General features: G+C 38.4%; 1 protein-coding gene across 4 annotated transcripts in view; it reads left to right on the plus strand.

The window, feature by feature from the left end:
• tpk1 (thiamin pyrophosphokinase 1) overlaps window positions 1-23,368 on the plus strand; it is a 379,442-nt gene that overhangs the window by 159,538 nt on the left and 196,536 nt on the right. For all 4 annotated transcript variants that reach the window (XM_062957472.1, XM_062957471.1, XM_062957473.1 and 1 more), the window contains exon 4: window positions 291-360. In XM_062957472.1, coding sequence (XP_062813542.1) covers window positions 291-360 — 70 coding nt within the window. The remainder of the gene's footprint in view (window positions 1-290; window positions 361-23,368) is intronic.

Genomic DNA, 23,368 nt, shown 5'->3' on the forward strand with positions numbered 1-23,368 from the left:
CCTTGAGTCTACACTGCCATATAATCCAGTTGAAATCAGAAAGTCTGTATTTTATAGGCAGTGTGAGGGCAGAGCCTAAAGGGGCTTAACTAAATGAACTGGAAGGCACCCTAGCACAAAGGACAGATCAGAGACTGTATTTGGGAAATCAAAAGTCTCTGTGGCCAAATTTGGTGTGATTGGGTTCAGTGGTTTTGCTGTTTACTCCATAATAAAGTTCCACATTACATGTTTATATATATAGATATAGATATGCTAGCAGCTTTTTGACAGCTTTTTTTTCTTTCCAGCTGTATTGAGAGCATGTGTTGATGGAGGTGCTAATCACTTGTATCGCATCACAGAAGGATATCGCGAAAGGTACTTTCATGACAATTTGTATTGATCATTTACCCACTTTTATCTTCACAAAACATTTTGGAGAGCTTGTATTCACACTTTTATAGCATTGCCTTTACTCATTTGTGTTTTATCAGAAGTGCAAATTACATACGATCTTGCAGTTACTGCCGAAAATTGCACCATCTCAAGAAGTTTTTCTCTCCTTTCCCCCATAACATGTGTAGTTGCTTATCAAGTGTCATGATGCTCAAAAAAAATTCCATTCTCATCCTTACCAGTCAGTAAATGGGCAAAGAAACAAACAACCTGATCAAATCAAAACACAGAAAAATAGGCTTCTGGTGGGCACCAATGCTAGCGGGCAGGACTTGCTAGGGCTCCTGGCAAGCCATCAGCCTAGTCAGTCGGGTCAGAGCTTTTAGCTCCCAAGGCAAGAAGTGGGGCAAAAGCCCTGCAAATACCACCTGCCTGGTCCATTTTAAACCTAAAAGAAAGAATTAAGAAGAAACACGAAAGTAAGTTTTTCAAAGAAAAAGTTCTTTTCTTGGACTGAGAATCTAGACTCAAAACTTAACAATCAGAAGTGCGGCAGGATTCATCTTAAGGGCTAAAGAGAGAGGGGACTAACCCTAAAAAAAAAACAAAAAACCATGGATCGATTTACAAGGGACGATTGAATTAAAGCCAGGAAGGTGGGAAAGCTAGGAGAAAGCTTGGAGAAAGGACAGCGAACCGCTTTCGGATTATCAGAGCTATCGGCACTGACCTTGGGCGACATGTTGTTTTGACTACAGTCACCTTCTTCATAAACAACCAGTGTTGCTGGAAACAGGATCTGAGACCTGAAGGAAGACTGCATGAGTAAGAGTGGAAGAGCCTTAAGAGTAAAGCGAAGGGCAGAACAAAAGGAAAGAAAGCGGGAAGATAAAAGAAGGGCACCATCATAGAGGTGCCAGGTAACAGGAAGCAGAAGCATTGAAACTGGAAGATTAAAGAAGACGGATTGGAGGACTAAAAATCATAGAGAAAGGTTGTTACAGATAGGCAAAAGTGGGTAAAGAATAAAAACAAGCAAAAGAACTGGTGGCAGTGGCGGAAAGGACGACGGAGACGGCGGGAAGGACAATGGAGGAGGAGGACACGAGGACATAGGTAAGGATAAAGCAGGGACAGTGATAACACTGGAAGGAAAAGTAGGACCTAATAATTAGTGGACACAATCAATAAGATCTGTCTCAACAGGCAGGACACAAGGGCAGAGGGACTGAGAGACTCAAATAAGGAATCAAGGGACAATTGCTTGGTAGAGGGAAGGATAAATAAATAAAGGTTAAATTTGGGAATAAGATAAAGGTAGAGACAAAGATAGCAATGTGAAAGAATGAAAGCATAATGGCAGGACGTAAACCAAAATTTGAGAAGGATATTAAGGACAATAAAGGGAAGGCAAGAAGACCCTCACAATTGGAAGAAATCAGTATGAAAGACATTATGAAAGAAATTCAAGAAGTGTCAGAAAAACAAGATAATTACCAGAAAGAATTACAAAAAAGGTCAGAGGAACACAACAAACAACAAAAAGAAATGCAACAAGTAATGCTGGAAATGAAAAAAGAGATAAAAGATGAAATAAATCAACTGAAAGATGAAATAAGGAAGACACATGATGATATAAAAGATTTAAAATGAAATAGTGCAAAATTAGAACACAAAATAAGATGAAAAAGAAAATGGAAGACTTGGAGCTTAAAAACACCAAAATAGAAACACTGCAAGAAAAATCTGAACAAAGAGAGATAGAATTCCAGAAACATTTAGAAACATTCAGGAGGAGGAGAACGTAAACATAAGAGAAATTAAAACTGAGTTAAAAGCAAATCTATTGCAATAACCGCGCAAAGAAGTGGAGAATGAGATAGATAGATGTTACAGAATCCAGGCTATGCAAAAAGGAATAAGGTGGCAAGAGACATAATTGTGCATTTCATTAAGAAGAGAGTTTAAGATGAAGTTTTAATACAAAATACAGTAGAGTCTCACTTATCCAACACTCGCTTATCCAACGTTCTGGATTATCCAACGCATTTTTGTAGTCAATGTTTTCAATATATCATCTTTTGGTGCTAAATTCGTAAATATAGTAATTACTACATAGCATTACTGTGTATTAAACTACTTTTTCTGCCATATTTGTTGTATAACATGATGTTTTGGTGCTTAATTTGTAAAATCATAACCTAATTTGATGTTTAATAGGCTTCTCCTTAATCTCTCCTTATTATCCAACATATTCGCTTATCCAACGTTCTGCCGGCCCGTTTATGTCGGATAAGTGAGACTCTACTGTAGCAGGAAACCTTCATTCTATAAAGACAGCAAGATCATGATCCTAAAAGAATTCCCACTGGCAACTCTTAATAGAAGAAGAAAGTACTTCTTTTTGACTGATGAACTTAAAAAACAAAACAAAAAAGATTCAGGTGGGAAAAAATAGAAGGCCTAATGGTGACCTACCAAAATGAAAAATAGTGGCTAACAACAGAGGAGAAAGCAAAAGATTTTTATGAGCAAAAAAACTTAAGAAAGACAGCAAAGAAAAAACAACAGGTTCATCCTCAACAAAAGGGAAAAAACCCGAAAAGGGCAAGGTACCACTCTCCGGAAGACCAGGAACTAGGTGCAGGCATTGAACCAATGGATTCGCATTATCCAGAGGAGGACGAAGACAGCGAAACAACAGATGGAAAGAATCAAGATGAAGTTAAAATTTTACACAAACAATGTGAATGAACTAAATTCACCAAACAAGATGAAGAGTATATGAATCAAATTTTAAAAGGGGCTATGGTGTGGCGGCGCTCCAAGAGACTCATATTTGCCAAAAACATGTGACCCATCTAATAAACAAAAAAAATGGAAAAGAGTTTTACTCGGCCGACCTAAAAAAGAAGAGGGGAGTGGTAATATATGTCAACAAAGATATTCTGGTGGAACAAAAATTTACCGATTTGGAGGGTAGGGTTGTGGCAATAGAAATAACAATTAATCAGCAAAAAATTTAATATGTAACATGTATGCCCCAAATGGCCCTAAAACCCAATTTACAAAAAGCCTAAAAGAACAGATAACTAAAATAGAAATGGACCACATACTTATTTTAGGAGACTTCAGTGGGGTATTGAATACCAAATTGGACAAAAGTAAAAAAGACAAATAGGAGAAATAAAGAAAAGATTGGACTACTTCCCAAAAATTTAATTGCTTTGAAAGAGGAGTATGATTTACAAGACATCTGGGGATACAAAACCCCAATGAAAAAGTCTATACATTTTACTCAAATAGACATGAGACCTGGTCAAGGATTGAAATGATATGGGCCACAAATACGATCACAACAAAAACTGACAGGATAAACATTCTCCCTAGAGATAAATCAGATCACAACACAATTGAGATGACTGTAAATGATAAAAGATCTATATACAGATGGAAATTTGATGACAACTTGATGAAAATGGAGGATGAAATAAGAAAAAATATTGAATTAACAAAGGAATTATTTAAATTAAATGACACAGAAGTAACCTCGTCCAACAAAAAGCAAGGAAAAATAGAATAAGAAATCAAAAAATGGATAAAATTAATCAAGAATTAAACAGTAAAGAAAAAGAGTTAAAAGTAAAGCTGCAGAACCACGAAATAAAAAGGGAGATAATAAAATTGAAAAGGGGAAAAGGACACATTGAATTAGAACAAACAGCAAAATGTCTTAAATTTATCAAACAATATGACTTTGAAAACGCCAGCAAACCAGGGGCCTGGTTAGCAAGAAAAATAAGAAGGAAAAAAAACACCAACCTTATAAAGATAAGAGGAAAGGAAAAAGACTGTAACACCTATAAGGAAATAAGGGAAGAATTTGGAAAATTTTACAGCCAATTATATAAACAAGAGGAAGTAGATTCAGAATTAATTATAAAATACTTAGGGGAATAAAAATTACAGAAAAATACGGAAAGTCAGAGAGAACAGCTAAACAAAGAAATTACTGAGGAAGAAATAAGAAAGGCTATAAAAGATTTGAAACCGAATAAAGCACCAGGCCCAGATGGCTTCATGGCTAGTTTTTATAAAATAATGAAAGAGAAAATAATTAGTCACTTGAAGAAAATAATGAATTTAGCACTTCAAAAAAGGGAGATCCCAGAATCATGGAAATTGGTGGATAAAATTACTCTGCCAAAAGAAGACACGGACAGGATGGATGTTAAAAATTACTGCCCTATTTCCTTATTAAATGTGGAGTACAAAAATTTTACAAATATCTTAGCAAACATATTAAAGAGTTTTTAAATGTTTGGATTGGAAATGAACAAAAAGGATTTCTTCCTGGAAGACAGATGAAAGATAATGTGAGATGTATATTAGACATTATAGAATACTACGAGATGAGCCATCAAAAAGAAATTACTCTCCTATCAGTCAATGTGGAAAAAGCATTTGATAATCTAAATTGAACATTTGTTAAATTACTATTCAAAGAAATTGATATTAGTCATCAATGTAATAATGCTATAAATGCCATCTATGATAAACAACATGCAAATATATTAATAAATGGTCAATATTCAAAAGACATAAAGATAAATAAAGTGACACGTCAAGGGTGCCCTCTTTCACCTTTAATTTTCATACTTGCACTTGAAGTGCTATTAAGAAACATAAAATTAGACCAACTGAGAGGAACAAAAGTTGGCAAAAAGAGTCAAGAAGAATTAGAAGATAAGACATGAATTCAAATAACAACGAATATTAAATACTTAGGTATATGGATCATGGCAAAAAATGCACAGGGTCTTAAGAATAATTACCATGTGAAATGGAAAGAAATCAGACAAGACCTTCAAAATTGGAAAAAATTAAAAATTTCATTACTGGACCGAATAGGAATAGTCAAAATGAATATCTTACCAAAAATGTTATATTTGTTTCAAAACTTGCCAATAATACACAACAAGAAAACTTTCACGGATTGGAATAAAGAGTTTTCAAAATTTATATGGAAAGGAAAAAAGACCAAGAATTAAATATCCAATAATGACGGACATAAAAAAGAGGGGTGGCTTTGGTCTTCCAAATTTAAAACTTTATTTTGATGCTTGTGCACTCTCCTGGATTAAAGACTGGTCAAAGTTACAAAAAGATAATATTTTGACATTAGAAAGTTTTGACTTAAGACGTGGCTGGCTCTTGTACCTTTGGTATGATAAAAGAAAGATAGAAAAATTGGTAACAATTTTATAAGATCTTCATTAATTAAAATTTGGGAAATGTATAAAAAATATGTATACAAAGACACCAATGTGGCTCTCTCCTTTAGGGGTGAATCAGAAAAAAACATTTGGGATGGACGGAATGGCCAAGATACAAGGATTTTTTTTTTTTTTAAAAAAAAGGTAAACATCAATTAAGAACCTAGGAGGAACTCAGACAAAAATTTAATAAAATTTTGTGGTTCCAATATGTGGAAATAAAGTGTTTGAGAAAGATAAGAATACAGGTTTTAATGAAAGCGAGAATTCTTTGGACAAAATATTACAAAATGACAAGAAAGATATTACAAAAATTAATAACAAACTCTTAGAACGGTCAACAAAGACAGAAGAAATTTAAAGTTGCATGATAAAATCAGCAAGAAATTTTGGACGCCCAATAAAATTAGCAGAATGGGAAACAATTTGGAATAAAAAATTAAAATATATGTACTCAGATTTGCAAGAGAACTGGCTAAGGATGTTTTACCGCTGGTATATAACACTGAAGAAATTAGGGTTAATGTATAAAAACGCCCAAAATCACTGCTGGAAATGTAAGAAGTAAGAAGAAACATTTTACCACGCATGGTGGATGTGCTCTGAAACTTCAAAATACTGGAAACAAATACATGAAGAAACACAAAGAAATTTTGAAAAAATCATTTCCAATGAAACCAGAATACTACCTTATAAGGTTAACAGAAAGTATGATGGATTTAAACAGAAATGAGGACATCTTATTTACTTATATAGCAATGGCAGCAAAGATTACCTTTGCAAGATATTGGAAATTGCAAGAAATTCCTACAAAAGTACTCTAGTTAGAAAAACTAGATGAAGTCTATTATATGGATAGATTAACTTTCCTACTGAGGGAAAACAGAGGAAAACCACTAAAAATGACAGACTGGAAGACATACAAAGAGTACAGAAAGAATGTAAAGGATTAGAGAACAAATAGGAGCTGCTGTGAAATGAAATTCAGAGGAGCCTAGAAAACATGAGCAGTAAGACAACAAAGAATGATAAAAACGGGAAGAGAAAAGAATGGAAGACCATAATAAACTTTTAACCTATATGCCCTACCCTTTTTTCCCCCTATCCCCTACATTCTGTCCCTTATCCCGCTATCCTGGTTCTTTCCCCCTCCTTAAACTCCCTCCGTTCCTTCCCCTCCTACACTTCCTTTTCCACACTATATTACCTTACCTCAATGTTTTTCGCCTTTTTAATTATATACCACAGATGAGAAAACTGACTAAAAATAATTTTAAAAAAACACAGAAAAATATTGCTGCATGATATATGGAATCACGCTACTTGAAGATGCCATTAGAAATCATTACACTCCTTCCAGACCATCTTCCTGTTTTATCAAATTCCAGTGCAGATCATGACCATCTGGATGAGCATAGTTTCTCCAGTCCTGGTGTCATAGGCACTCAACAGAGTCAACTAGTTAGAAACGTGATGTTACAGCATGTAACATTTTCAAAATGAACATTAATGCTCAAATACACAATGGATTTCTTCTAGGACCCTTCATGTAATAAAATTTTCATATATACATCCAAATCACTATTTTTAAAATATGAAATCAATGTCGTCTTGGGGTTGTGCCAAAGCATAATAGGATATATAACAAGCAGACCTGCTGTATTTAATTACAGTAGAGTCTCGTTTAACTGACCTCCGCTCATCCGACGTTCCGTATTATCTGACGCCTGCCCGGATCCACAGCTGTTTCTCGCACAGCGGGCCTTTCTGCTCGCTGCGCACTCGTCAGAAGGGGTGAGACGCGGGTGGTGCAGGCCGGACATTATGCCAGATAAGAAAAGTCTGTGCCGGCCACGTCTCATACCTCCTGGTGAGCACCCGGCGCACGGAGAGGCCTGCTGCGCGTTGATAGGTAGCAACGCACAGTGGCCTTCTCTGCATGCTGGTCGCTCACTGGGAAGGGTGAGACACAGCCGGTGCTGGCCGGACACTGTGCACTGTAAAGGTCTCAGCTGGCGACGTCTCATCTGTCCTGGTGAGTGCTCAGTGCGCATAGAGGTCCACTGCGTGTTGCTAGTTAGCAACGCGCAGCGGGCCTGTCCGCGTGCCAGGTGCTCGCCAAGAAGAGTAAGATGCAGCCAGTGCAGGCCGGACGCTGTACCCAATGAGAAAAGTCTGCTGCAGTTGCGTCCTGCCCTTCTCGCGAACAGTCCTGCTGTGTGTTCTTAAGCAGCAATGCGAAGTGGGCCTCTCCAGGAGGGGCAAGACGCAGCTGGCACAAACTTTTCCCGTCGGGCACTGCTTTCGGCCTGCACCAACTGCGTCTCCCCCTTCCCACTGGCAGTGTACATTGAAGTGTAAATTAGTAGAAAGTTGGGAACCACCATGCCTAACAGCCTCGGGACCTTTCCTTTTCTCCCTCAGCTGCTTAAGTGGAAAAGGAAAGGGAAAGGGGAAAGGAAAGCTATCAGGAATTGTGGAAGTTGAAGTCCAAAATGCCTGGAGGGAGGGCCCAAGTTGGCCCATGTCTGATCTACCCAGTGACTCCATCCTGACACTTGACTCTTTGTAATTCCAATTCAGGAAGCAGCTAGGCTTTGAAGCTGCAAGGCCATTCAACGCTAATGAAATTGGCCAATTGCAGGTGTTGTTCCATGCATGGTGTATTCATATCCTAAGGACTTAAATACCCCAGGGCAGTGGGAAAGCAGATGAGATTAAAACTATGCTCACAAAATGGGACTGAACCTCAAGAAAAACTGAGTTAATGCTGCTTTATTATACCACATCTCTCCATATCTGACTCCTTACAGTTCCAGTGGCCCCAAAGGGGAATAGGGAAATGCCACCCTCCAGGAGAGGGTGTGAACATGACCACATCACTTTTATTTATATAATGACATGATGTTTTGGTGCTTAATTTGTAAAATCATAACGTAATTTGATGTTTAATCAGCTTTTCCTTAATCCCTCCTTATTATCCAACATATTCGCTTATCCAACGTTCTGCCAACCTGTTTATGTTGTATAAGTGAGTCTCTACTGTTGTTATCTTTAAATAAGCATTTTTTTCTTTCAGAATTTTTTTTATATACAATTCTTTATTGATTAGTCACTTTTGACCATATCAAAACATGTAAAACATACAATACGTACACACTTACACATACATACAATAAAACCAGGTAAATATACAAAACATCCCGACCTGCGGCCTAATAACCCGCTGCTAGACAAATACAGAGTAAAAAGGTTAAATTTCAGAATTGGGAAAGTAGTTGCATAATGATCTTTTTTGTGATTGCTTGTAAAATTAACAAGTTTCTTTGTTCTACAGAAATAGATGCTTCTTTCTTTTTACAGTCTCACTCTTTTCTACTTTAATCTTTATAAAATGAGACAGTAACTGATGGGCTTAAAGCGCAAGGAGAAGGCAAGGGAAATGTGCAAATTTCTATTTCTAAACCTGGTTCTTAACTGCTAAATGATTTTCTTTTTCCATACTAACTCTTTAAAATAATATTTAAATCCACATAGAAGAGTGCAGGTAAGACATCACAGTTCGTATCAGCCTAGTACTCAGTTTTGCATAGTAGCTCTCAATGTAACAACTATGTTAATGATTTATGCAAAAGAAATACTGCAACTGCATGACCCTCTCGTTTAACAATGCAGTATGTCTGTAATATTGTACCACTAAAATAACTAAAAGGTTTTTAAAGAACTTCTCCAAAAGCTCCACTCTTTGAAATTTTCAGAGCATGACTTTTTTTCATATTACACCATTTTAGCATTAGCTATGACTTTTGAAAAAACTACTAATTAGTCAGTGTTTTATGAGCAGCTTATTAATAACAGTTTTGGCCATGTTACTTTTTCAAATATTATAATTTAAGAAAAATATATAAAAGATAGAAAATACAGGCCCAAAATGCTTTACACAAAAATATTTTATTACACTAAACATGGAATGGTGATACTCGTGATTAAAGGGCTTCATAAAAATAATTTACCATTGTTAACCCCCAAAGTAAAACATTACAGGTAATGTTGTTTTGACAGTTACATTTCCAAGCTCTAGACTTCGGATCCCCAAACTACGGCCCGCGGGCCACATGCAGCCCATCAAAGCCATTTATCCGGCCCCCTGCAGCGGTGGCTCCCTCTTCCTCCGCCATGAAAGGTGCGTGTGGTGCGAAGGAGAAGGAGGAAAAGACACACACCTTTCTCTCCTCCCTAGCCCCGTGTGCACCTTTCTCACAGCTGCCACCAAGAAAGGCATGCATGGGGCAAGTGAGGAGGGAAAGATGCATGCCTTTCCCACCTCATCGCTCGCCCTGTGCGTTCTTTTTCCGCCAGTGCCACCAAGGAAGGCGCACATGGGGCATGCTCCTTTCCTACCTCATTGCTCACCCCGCGTGCTCCTTTCCCGCCGCTGCCACCAAGGAAGGCGTGCACAGGGTATGGGAGGAGGGAAAGGCGCACACCTTTCCCACCTCATCACTCGCCCTGCACTCTCCTTTCCCGCCTCCTCCCTCACCGAGTGTGCACCTTCCTTGGCAATGGAAGAGGCGAAACAACAACAGAGGCATGCCTGTAGCGAAAGGAAGAGGCCTCCCGTTTTATCTTGCAATGCAGACTCACTTTTTGTGGATGCGGGTGCGTGCGCAGCAAATTTATCATTAGTATTATTCCACTTTTCCCCAACAGTGGCACTCAAGGTTGCTGGCAAAAATTAAAACAGACACAAGTACAAACATACAATTTTTTTAGTTTACCTATTAATTACCCTATCAATATAATTTAGAAGTGACTGATGACTAATACAAATTCTTTTTTATTTATTTATTTATTTATTTATTATACTGCTCTTCTCCCCCAGGGGAGATTATATGACACATTAACAATATTCAGATTGTTTCTACTTTCTAGATCTTAAAAATAATTCCTAACCTCAGGACCTTCCTACAGTGGCATATCAAGAAGGTCTGTTTTAGTCCTTCACAGCTAGAGTTGTATTGTTTGTTTACAAAAATCCTATAGGACTTTGGTTGATTTTTTGAAAGTGGAAGGACTTTCCTCTCTGGCTATGATACTAGGATTTTTCTCTGCTGCATTATTGTGGTCCTGCAGATGTGAAAGGATTGTTATATATTTTTAGCTGTTACACTTTGTTTCTTTTGGACTAGTAGACCCAATAAACCCGTGCTTGAGGTTGTTGTAGTTAACTACTGTTTTCTCCAGAAATTCCATGAATCAGAGATTTCCACGTCACCCTGTCATTAGCAGAACTGCTCAAGTTTTTCACACTCACAGCTGTGGGTTCCTTGATTGAGTCTGTCAATCCTGAATGCAGTCTTCCTTTTTTCCTACTGACTTCTATCTTACCAAGCACTACCGTCCAGTGAGTCATATCTTTTTACAACATAGCCAACGTGTGACAGTCTCAGTTTAGTAATCTTGGCTCCTAGGTAGCAGGCTTGAGTTGTTCTAGCATCCATTTATTTGTCTTTTTCAAAGTCCACAGAATCCATAGAATTCTTCTCCAGCAACACTTTTTAAATGAGTTTATTTTTACAGTTTTTTTTTCACTGTACAGCTTTCACAATAAGGCATAGAAATGGGAAAACATGATGCCATAAACTAATCCTAACATTCACTGTTATATCTTAAGGCTTCAGGATGTTGATTAGTTCCTTCATAGCTGCCCTTCCAGGTCCCAGTCATCTTTTGATTGCTTCATTTCAGTCTCAGTTCATATTAACGACTGAGCTAAGATGTGGAACTATTTCAATGTCTTTGTCTATTTTAAAGTTATCTAAATTACCTGAGGTGGTTATTTTTTATTTTCTTAATGTTTGACTTTGCATTTTCTTCCTTGACTTTATTAATGGTTCCAAATTTTCGCTGTTTTCTGTTAGTACAGTATTATGGTGTCATCTGCATACCTTAAATTGTTGATGTTCCTTCCTCCAATTTTCACATATCCTTCTTCTGAGTCAAATATTGCTTTACATGTGATATGTTCAGCATACAAGCTAAACAGATCAGATGGCAAAATGCATCCTTCCCTAACCCACTTGGTAGTTGGAAACCATTCTATTTCATTATACTCTGCCCTAATGGTAGCCTCGTTGCCTGGTTATGTATCAAGACTATCAAATGTTTTGGAGCATTCATTTTTTAAAGAGCAATCTGTAATTTTTCATGATCTATGCCAGGGTTGAGAATTTGCAGCCTTCTAGGCCCTTAAGTGTGGCCTTTTGACTGAATCCAAATTTTACAGAATAAATCTTTTTATCACTACATCTTAGTTCATCTTTAATAATATTCATAAGGGCCAAAATATATTAAAGGGAGAGGCACAAAAGGTTGTGTTGCTCAAATTACAAGATTAAAAGCTAAAGGAAAGATCATTATTTCACCAGCAACAATTATTTCACCAGCCTACCAGCTGTTAGGAACTGTAGGAGTTGAAGTCCAAAACACCTGGAGAGCTGAGGTTTGCCCATGCCAGCTTATATACTCAGGGGGTGGGGGAGGGAAATAAGCTATTCAGTGGCCAGGAATTTGTAAAAAGAATGCATTGTTGAAATTGTAGGATGCTTAGACCTCGATAAAGTTTCAGAATACAAAACTGCCTCTTTCAAGGTATGAATTAGCCTTCAACATAACAGAGCAACTTCATGCAATACTTCAAAAGGTGTGTGTGTGTGTGTATGTGTGTGTGTGTGTGTGTGTGTGTGTGTGTGTGTGTGTGTGTGTGTATATATATATATATATATATATATATTTGCCTTGGATGTATGAACTGATACTATTGACTCAGTGCAGGCTTTGTACTTCATTTGGATCATAACAGAAGATTTTGCTTGCTACAAAGAGTTACTTTGGGCAGTCTTGCGAACAGAACACAGGGAATCGATATCTTCAACAACTTTCAAGATAAATGTTGTAAAGTTGAACTGAATTTGGTAAACTTAGTGTGTGCATGTACAGACAGAGCACCTCCCATAACAGGAAACCATTATTGCACAGATACAAAAGTATTAACAGATTCAGGTGCCCTCATTTCTTTTCATTATATTTTGCACCAACACAATCTCTGTGCTAAAGCTACTATTTTAAGTAACACTTTGCAACACGTTAAATTGTTTGTGACAAAATAAACAAGAAAATAAATTGGAAGTGCTATTTCCAATTAGGCCATGAAACTGATTAAGCCTCATCTAAAAAAATCAGGGATCCTGATAAACAAAGGCATACCCATATCAATGACATTTATTTGTATTCAATATACACAGGCTTGATACTCTTACATTTTGTTTTTGCTTTGATAGCCAGCTGTTTTGTGTAGCAAACGTTCTGCAGAAAGATTCAGCTAGATATGTTCTAGATAACTTATTTTATTTAAAAACTTATTAATGTGATATTTATCAGTCTAATACCTACATGAGCAAAAAAATTGGAAAAGTCGTTAATTGTAATAAATTAGTTAATCATAATAGATCTGAATGGGGTTCTGAAGTGGTTTGGCGCTTCGAATTTAACCTTCCAATTTGGAGCGTTGGCACCCATGCCTCGGAATACCTTCAAATAACCTTTGGATATATGAGAAATCTCCTTTTCAAAGGGCTCTTAAAGCGGTTGCTGGAGAGAAAGTGATGGATCTGGACCAAGCTTGGCACACAGACTCAATTGGCCAACTGTGAATACTGGCAGGCTTTGTGGCATCAGAGAGTTATAGTTCACCCCTATTTGAGAACACTGAACCTAGCAAGTGACAGATCTGGACCAAGCTTTGCACAGAGACCCAACATGGCCAGCTGTGAATCCTGGGGGAATTTTGGGAGGATTGGCACAAGACTTTTGGGAATTGTAGTTCACCCACATCCTTATACATTTTCTCATGGGAGCATCCATAAAAAACAAAAGACTGAGGTTTTTTCCTAAGATATAGTGTAACATCGGAAGCGGACTAAGCCTCATAGGAAGAAAGTCACTCAGAGAACATAATTTTTTTTTCTTAGTTTCAGCTTAGTTTTCTCCTTTATATCCCTTTAAAAAGAAGAGTCCAGAATTGTGGTAGTTTCCAAATTGCATAGTTTACCATATGCCAACACTATATAGTCTTCTCTGAGATACTGAGATAAACAAAGAATCAAGGGTTAATTGCTAATTCCAACTAACATAGATCCATTGTCACAACGACACCTCCAGAAGTATTGGTTTATCACACAGTAATTGATTTGGTGAGTCTCATGTAAATGAGACTTAACAACAGAATGTACAATCAGTTTCTTTGTTTATTTATTTGCAATTTGAAATAGTTCTGCATAGATCTGTATTCTCTGGACAGAATTTGTAGTATTTACAATGTCCTTTTCGGTTGAAGTGGCACCCACAGCTGGGAAGCTATAGTTCCAAATTTCTTTGAGGGTTAATTGCCCTCATATTTTATTGGATGGATTCTTGCTTTCCCAAAACCCTCCTTAAAGATAAGGTGTTTTATGTTTGAGAGTAATACCTTATGACTTTCAGGTAAATAAAGCTCTGGTTAATGATGTGCACACTCAGACTTGAACAGAATCTGCTGCATTCTTTTTAATGCTAAAGAGGCTGCCTGATATGTCATGCAGATAAAGATATAAAACATCCTCCCCATACTCAGCTTTGGGATTGATAAAATAAATGTGGAGTTATATTTACAAATTGCAATGTGACTGCATTTTGGATTGTATCCTATAATATTATAGGAGAAAGATCCTTACATTTTGAATGCTTATTAATAAGGTACTTTGAAGAAGCAGATCACATTAATAAGGCATTTTGGTCATCTTAAATAAACGTGCAGTCATCATCTACACCATAATTAAATGACGGCCTAAGAATAATTTGAATGCGCAACTTAAAGTGCACAACAAATTTTGTCCTTTAGATTATTCCAGTAACATTACATTGCTGTTGATATATGTCTGCTCTCATGAAAAACAGTGTAGAAAATGAAGATAAACATTGGTTCTGCAGTAAGTATATTAAGACGTGAAGTGAAATGAAAAATAGTATGATGTGATCATTCTTATTCTGGGATTTAAAATGTAGACAGTCTCATTTCAAAATCATGAGAGCAGAACTGTATTATACACAAGTCTCGAGTATAATTGTAGCTTTGCATTTGTGCGCATCACAGTCAGCAAAATGACAGTTTCTCATTCCTTTCAAGAACTGGAATAAATGAGGAACCAGCTTAACAACACTTCCTTCCTGTCTTTATGACTAATCTAAATAGAGGACCCTTCCACACAGCCATATAACCCAGAATATCAAGGCAGAATAACCCACAATATCTGCTTTGAACTGGGTTATCTGAGTCCACACTGCCATATATCTCCGTTCAAAGCAGATAATGTGGGATTATGCCGTCACACCCTGGCACCTTTTAAAGCTTTGAGATGTGCTTCTTCCTTTGCCCAGGTGAACTGCGGGGCCCTACTTAGAAGCTCTGGAAATCCCAGTAACAAAAGGCACTTTTAGTTGAACAATCAAACAAAATTTTATTTTCACAAAGTCTATGCACACGTAGTTAAGGTTGCAAATATAAACAGTCAACTTATAAAACCTTGCAGATGTTCCTTTCTTGCTTTTCCCCTTTAGTTGCTGGTTCAACTTCCTCCAAAGGTGAAGAAATCCTGAGATCCTATTCACCCTATCCCTGAACTGCTATCAGAAAGTTCTGTCACTATCTAAGCTCAAAGCTAGTTTTTGAGGCGAAGTTGGTAGGGCTTCTTCCAGTGGCAGAGAAATCCGGAGATATTCCCTGCCCCAGTGCTAAGCTACTATTTTTAGAAAGAGCAGGTCTTTCCCTATTTATGTTCAGTACTGGTTTTAAAGGCAGGTCAGTATTTAGGATGGCTTTGTCAGAGTTGGCCTGGCTTGGCCACACAAGCACATCTAAGTTGTTTCTTCTTCAGTCTAGAACGCAAGAGGCTTCTCAAAATGGAGCCTTCTTTCCCCCAGGAAAAGGAGCGGTCTCCAGAACAATAGGATATATTTGCAGGCTGCAAGCAGCAAAGACTTGCAGGCTGGTTGCAAACCTCTGTTAATGGCTAGCTATCAGGGTGCTGCAGAATCTGCAACAGCCCTGGAAGAAATGCAAACAAGTGCTATTCCTACAACTATGAGCAATTTGTAAAATCAAAACCCTGGGAGACGGAACAGGATTTTATTCAGCTGTATGGAAGGGATCAGAGGTTCCATAGATTGTGATTGTAAGTTAATGGTTCTTTAGCCACTTACTACATCTTTTATATTTAGAAAATTGCCTTTATTAATACTAACCATAGAGAAATGGTTATGGCAGGTCAGTGCTGCCTGGAATATGCATCACTTCAGTTCTTTCCTATTGTCCAGAATTAAGAATACCTAGTTGTTTGTGCCTTGATTATGAGAAGGAATAATCTATCTCATGTTTTAGTGAGTCTTCTCTTCCTCTTCAATATTGTTTGTTATTGCTTTCACTTGAATGATGCAAGATAAATAGAGGGAATAGGATAATACTGCACATTTTATTGATTGTATATCTCTCAGATATACAATGTACGTGACACAAAGCTGAATATTGTGTGAAATGCATTCACTGTCGCATAATTCTCCTTTCTGTGTTTCTTCTGAAGATAACCTTATTATAAATTTAAAAGACATCCAGCTATTTATTTATTTATTTACTATATTTAGTTATCTATAAAATTCCCATATTGAATCGCACTGACTTTAGACTAAATGTTCATTAAGCCTATTCTCCTATTACGATAAAATATGACTATAGGTTAAGTATTGTCTTATTTTGAATAATTTATGCTGCCTTTTCAAGACTTACAGTATGGTACCAGCAAACACATAAACAGAGAATCATAGAATCACAAAGCTGGAAGAGACCATGTGGTCCTTCTAGTCCAACTCCCTGCCATGCAGGAAAAGCACAGTCTCCAAGCCAGCGAGTTACACTGTTGAATAGCTCTTATGGTCAGGAAGTTCTTTCTAATGTTCAATTGGAATCTCATTTCCTGTAATTTGAACCCATTGCTCCAAGTCCTAGTTTCTAGGACAACAGAAAACAAGCCTGCTCCCTTTTTATTATGTCTGACTTTCAAATATTTAAATATGGTTATCATGTCTCCTCTCAACCTTCTCTTCGCAGGCTGAGCATACTCAGCCCTTTAAGCAGCTACTCATAGGGAATGGTTTCCAAACCTTCAATCATTTTAGTCACCTTCCTTTGGACATGTTCCAGCTTCTCGATATCTCTCTAGTATTGTGGTGCCCAGAACTGGGCACAGTATTCCAGGTGAGGTCTGACTAAACCAGAAGAGAGGGGCACCATGACTTCCTTTGATCTAGTTATTTATTTATTTGCCTTATTTCTACCCCGCCTTTCTCTACCAGGGAGGGGACTCCGCAGCTTACATATGGCAACTGTTAGAGGCCTTAAAATGCATACAAACAGAGACTTAAAATCAATTAAATTAGAATTAACACATATTAAACATTTGAAATCACATCATCCGAAAGTCATAGTCCAAGGCCATTCCTCAATAGAGTTGGGTGTCATCCGCATAAATTTTACACCAAACTCCAAACCTCCGGATGATCTCACCCAGTGGTTTCATGTAAATGTTAAACAGCATGGGAGACAGAATTGAACCCTGAGAGACCCCACAGGTCACAGGGCACGGAATTGAACAGGAGTCTCCCAACTCCACCATCTGGGTTCACTTCTCCAGGAAGAACCGGGGCCACTGCAGAATAATGCCTCGAAGCCCCATCCCAGAAAGGTGGCCCAGAGGGATGGTATCGAAAGCCACTGAGAGGTCCAGGAGAACCTGCAGAGGCACACTTCCCCTCTCTAGCTCTCTTTGTAGATCATCCACTAAAATGACCAGTGCCGTTTCAGTTCCGTAGCCAGGCCTGAAACCAGATTGAAATGGATCCAGAAAATCTGTGTCATCCAAGAAATTTTGGAATTGTGAAGCCACCACCTTCTCTAGAACCTTGCCCAGAAAGGGGAGATTTGAAACTGGCCTGTAGTTGTTCAGTTGAGTGGGATCCAGTGCTAGTTTCTTTAACAAAGGTCTTACTACTGCCTCCTTGAATCTGATTCGCATTATGCCTTGGCTCAAGGAGGCATTCACCAACACTTTCACCCACTCGACCAGTGTCCCCCCCCCTGTCCGATTATATAAGCCGGGACGGGCAAGGGTCCAGAGAACAAATGGTTGGCCTCATTTCTCCTAAGATCATGTCCTAAGGTCTTGTCCATGTCTTCTGGAGTATTATGTATCCCTCCCAATTTGGTGTCATCTGCAAATTTGATAAGCATACCCTCCAAACCTTCATCCAAATCATTAATAAAGATGAACAACAATGGACCTAGGTGAGAACCCTGTGGCACCCTACTAGTCACTTCTTTCCTGGATAAAGATTACAAATCTACTCAGTAACAGTATTGTTTAACCCACATTTTACTACTTTGTTTGCAAAAAGATCATGAGGGACCTTGTCAAATGCCTTATTGAAATCAAGATATTTAAGTAAAACTGATGTTGCATGAAGTAGAAGAGTACCAGAGTTGGAAATAGTTTGTTGCCTCATGTTTATGAGTATGGAAGGATGGACTGTCTGACAGATATTCTGCTTTATATTAAAATATTAATGCTTCTTAAACTCGATTTGGAAAAACATTAATCAAGTATGGAAAAGTCCCCTAAATAAGTAAGCAAACTTCTCAGAAGCAAATATGTGCAAATGAAAGAGCAAGGCTGGCCTTTGCATATAGGGATAGTTGTAGATTTGGAAGGTACATGCAATAATATACAGTAGAGTCTCACTTATCCAAGCTAAACGGGACGGCAGAAGCTTGGATAAGCGAATATCTTGGATAATAAGGAGAGATTAAGGAAAAGCCTATTAAACATCAAATTAGGTTATGATTTTACAAATTAAGCACCAAAACATCATGTTATACAACAAATTTGACAGAAAAAGTAGTTCAATACGCAGTAATGTTATGTTGTAATTACTGTATTTACGAATTTAGCACCAAAATATCACAATATATTGAAAACATTGACTACAAAAATGGCTTGGATAATCCAGAGGCTTGGATAAGCGAGGCTCGGATAAGTGAGACTCTACTGCACTACTAAAGCAGTCATGTGAGGTGGCCATCCAACCTCGGTTTAAAGAGTTCCAAAGGGAGAGCACACACCCCTGCCCAAATAGTTGTTCCATTCTTGGACACCTTTTACCATCAATATTTTTTTAATGTTTGAATTCAATGCTTCAATCCCGTAGTTCTGGAGTAGGGGAGAACAAGCTTACTCCTTCTTTTACATGACATCAGTTTCAGTTTTATGCAAGTTTCAATTTTATACAAGCACAACAAGGCCTCATATTGTACGCAATCCTCCTAGAACATAAATGGTTTCAAATACCATATGTACTCATGTATAAGTCAGCCTCATGCATATACCAAGGATAAGTTTTGGAGCCAAAGTTGTGAATTTTGATTTGACCTATGGATAAGTCAAGGGTCATTCCATATAGAAGCAAAAACATCTTAATTGCCCTACCCTGGTATTCAAGAAGTTCAGAAATGGCACTATAGCAGACAGAGTATATAAGGGGTCGGTGCTTCTTTTAGGTTCTCCCAGGGAGATCTAAGCTTTTGCCTTTTGCTACTCTACTCTGCTTAAATTAACCTATGGATAAGAGAACCCATTTTTTGTTGACTTTTTGACTAAAATTTCTAAACATACATGAGTATATACAGTGTTCCCTCACTTATCGCAGGGGTTACGTTCCAGGACCATCTGCAATAAGTGAAATTCCGCGAAGTAGGGGTACTATATTTCAATATTTACACATTACATTAGTGGTTAGATGGCCTTTCTCCCCTTTGCAAGCCTTCTTTCTGCACTTCTTCCTCTCCGGCACTGCCAGTTTCCCTTTTGTGCATGCGCCTCCCTCTCATCGGCATCCAGAGTGGCCCAGCTGGACGCCAACAAAAGGGAGGGCGCATGTGCAAAAGGGAAACTGGCACCTTTTGCGCATTCGCACCTCTCAGAAAAAAGCTGCGAAGTAGTGAGGGAGTGAAAAGTGAACCGCAAAATAGGGGCGGAACACTGTAATTTTTTGTTCTGTTCTAGCAGTTTTGCTTTAGAGTTTAACTTGTTTCCTCATGCACTTCTACTGAACATTCAAATGCACGCTCGAATATTTTCTTTGTTTCAAGAACTGATGTTTGTCCCTATTCTCCCAACTTCTTCCGAGAGTGCATAACATAACAGGTTTCGCTCCCTTATCTACCCCACACATTTATCCATCCTTAACACTAGAGAGGGGGGGGGATTGCTATCTAAATGCAGAGTGTATTAAGGACTTTGGGGCTTAAAGTCAGAGGATTATCCTATTATGGTATAGAGGGCTAATAGAATGTCAGAAAGGAAGATGGATAAGGAGCTGAGTTGTGGAAGAGTCTATTTTTAGACATTCTCTTCTGTGTAAAAGTGACAGAAATGGAAAAGAATGGTTCCTTTGAAACTTCTGTCATTTCATGAGTGATTCATATGTAACTTTTAGTCTTGGCACATTTAACCATTTCAGAGGCTTGTACAAGATGAGAATTGAATGTTTGCAAATTGCAATTAGAAATGGTTGCAGATTAGAATTGGAAATGGTTGCTAGTTCAGAAAATCATAGAATCATAGAGTTGGAAGAGACCTCATGGGCCATCCAGTCTAACCCCCTGCTGAGAAGTAGGAAATTGCATTCAAAGCACTCCTGACAGATGGCAATCCAGCTTCTGCTTAAAAGCCTCCAAAGAAGGAGCCTCCACCACACTCTGGGGCAGAGAGTTCCAGTGCCGAACCGCTCTCACAGTGAGAAGGTTCTTCCTAATATTCAGGTGGAATCTGTTTTTCTGTAGTTTAAAATAAAAATAGATACCAATAAAATTACATTAATTGAGGCACCAGCAAGTTAAATATTTTGAATATTTACCGTATTTCAAAGAAAAATAGTAAACTAGCTCTGTAAGTGGAAAAGTAGGGTGAACAAAAACAATATGGTATTAACAATAACTTAACAACAACAAAACTTCATTTGCCTATCTATTCAATGCCTATCTAAACAGTGCAGAGCTAGATATAGATCTATAATTATATATACTAATTTCACATATGCATTTTTCCCTGAAACGTTTGCAGATCCTCTCTATATATGTGCATTTCCCTCCTGCATCTATCTAGAAATCTGTGTGTGTGTGTGTGTGTGTGTGTGTGTGCGCACATTTCCCCTGTAGTATTTCCAAGCCCTATATATCTATATTCATACCTATCTATCTAGACATCTCTCTATATATAGATAATTATATCTGCATAGGATTTGCAAAGACTCCAACTCAGCATTTGACCATGCATTCTTGTTCATCTTCTATCTTCAACAAAATTTTGTACATTTTCTCAGTCAAGTATTCATCATCCATACACATAGGAAGTTCATATTCCGATTTCTCTTTTTCAGAGCCAGAGAGCCTTTTATCTACCAGTAGTTTAAATCTTCCAAATAGCTGTTGCATGTACAGGGTGACCAGGCAAAGCTCCCGCCACCAAGAAACAGCCACACATAGTTATGGGGATAACAAGGCCACAACTTGTTTGTTGCTTTAATCTGAAAACAAAGTTGGCAGCCATACATGAATCCTGAATCGTTGGGTCAGACAGTCCGTCTGCTGGTTCAATGCAAAATAAGGTATATCCTCCAGAAGGACACAAATGGCTCCAACAAGCCAGCACTGGCAACAGGTGAGAGGGGATATAGTGCAGGTTCCCGTCCAACACTGCTCCAGGTTATCTAGACCGATACGCCCCTCGCTGGATACTTGGATGTTTCCTATACAACAAGGAGAACAAGTCAGTACTGGATCCAGTGCCCATGCCAGTAATTCCAAGTTGTGAAAGAGTCTTTCTGAACTTTACATATTTTCAATAGTTCTCCAATGGAAAACAAAACAATGGTTTGATGATTATATATGCAGATATCGAACAGGATTTTTTTCGTGTCAGGAGCGACTTTAGAAACTGCAAGTTGCTTCTGGTATGAGAGAATTGGCTGTCTGCGAGGACGTTGCCCAGGGGACACCTGGCTGTTTTGATGTTTTTACCATCCTTGTGGGAGGCTTCTCTCATGTTCTCACATGGAGCTGGAGGTGATAGAGGGAGCTCATGAATTCGAACCTGGTAGCCTTCAGATCAGCAACCCAACCTTCAAATCACAAGACTTTAACCCACTACGCCACTGAACAGGATGAAGCAATAAAAACAAAGACAAAATTATCTCATGTTCCTCAGCTGATCAAGGTAGTCCATCATCATCACAGCTGCTAACCATGGGGATCCCCACGATGAATGCTATGTCACCTCGATGGAGCAGTTTTCTGGTCAAGTTACACTCCATCATAATGAGTCTGATTGAGGCAGAGAGGTAGAAATCATCAACATCCTAACTAATTAGCTGTTTTTCAGGGCATTCTTATCCATCCCTTCAGCATGAGATAATATTGCTCAGCCTGCTAGATAAGCTGCAGCTACTGAAAGCCACATTATTATTATTTTCTCTGCAAGTCTGCTTGATTTACGAGCAAATGTCTAGTGACTATATTATGCATCCCTTAAGTATAGGAAACACATATAACATGTTCTGCTTACCTAGATGGATAGGCTAGGCGCAATGCAAAGATTCACAAAAAGAAAGTAACAATCACTAGTATGACTATTGGATGTAAAATAATATGAAGTTTCCAGATTCCAGAAATACTCCAGTCCCATCCTTCATTTAAAGTTTTCATTTCTTTCAACAGTTATAAAATATTTTTCATCTTCTGACTGAGAATATCTTGGGCCCCTTCCTAACAGCTTAATAAAATCCCACATTATCTGCTTTGAACTGGAATATATGGCAGTGTGGTCTTAGATAACACAGGGTGCTTCCAGACAGGCATTTATCCCAGGAACATTTGCTTTTTAAAAAGGCAAATGTTCTTGGGTGCCTGTCCATACACACCCCAGAAAGCCCATGCTTTCTGGTGTGGGTGTCCAGATGTTCTCCCAAAACTTTCTGGGAGAACACCCAGACACTGTCACCCCCTCCCCAAAAGCCCCCCAAACCCTTTTAAAAAGTAAAAAAAAAAACTTACAGAGCCTCCATTAAAGCAGTCCAGGCAGCGGAAGTAGTGAGTTTATCCCACGCCTTCCTGGAAGGTGCAGAATAAACCCACAATCACATTGCTGCTGCTGCTCAGTCATTTAGTCGTCTCCGACTCTTCGTGACCTCATGGACCAGTCCACACCAGAGCTCCCTGTCAGCCATCACCACCCCCAGTTCCTTCAAGGTCAAGCCAGTCACTTCAAGGATACCGTCCATCCATCTTGCCCTTGGTCGGCCTCTCTTCCTTTTTCCTTCCATTTTCCCCAGCATCGTGATCTTTTCCAAGCTTTCCTGTCTCCTCATGATGTGGCCAAAATACTTCAGCTTTGCCTCTAATATCCTTCCCTCCAGTGAGCAGCCGGGCATTATTTCCTGGAGGATGGACTGGTTGGATCTTCTTGCGGTCCAAGGCACTCTCAGGTTTTTCCTCCAGCACCAGAGTTCAAAAGCAT

This window comes from Anolis carolinensis, chromosome 6, assembly GCF_035594765.1.
Source record: "Anolis carolinensis isolate JA03-04 chromosome 6, rAnoCar3.1.pri, whole genome shotgun sequence".
Lineage (NCBI taxonomy): Eukaryota > Metazoa > Chordata > Lepidosauria > Squamata > Dactyloidae > Anolis > Anolis carolinensis.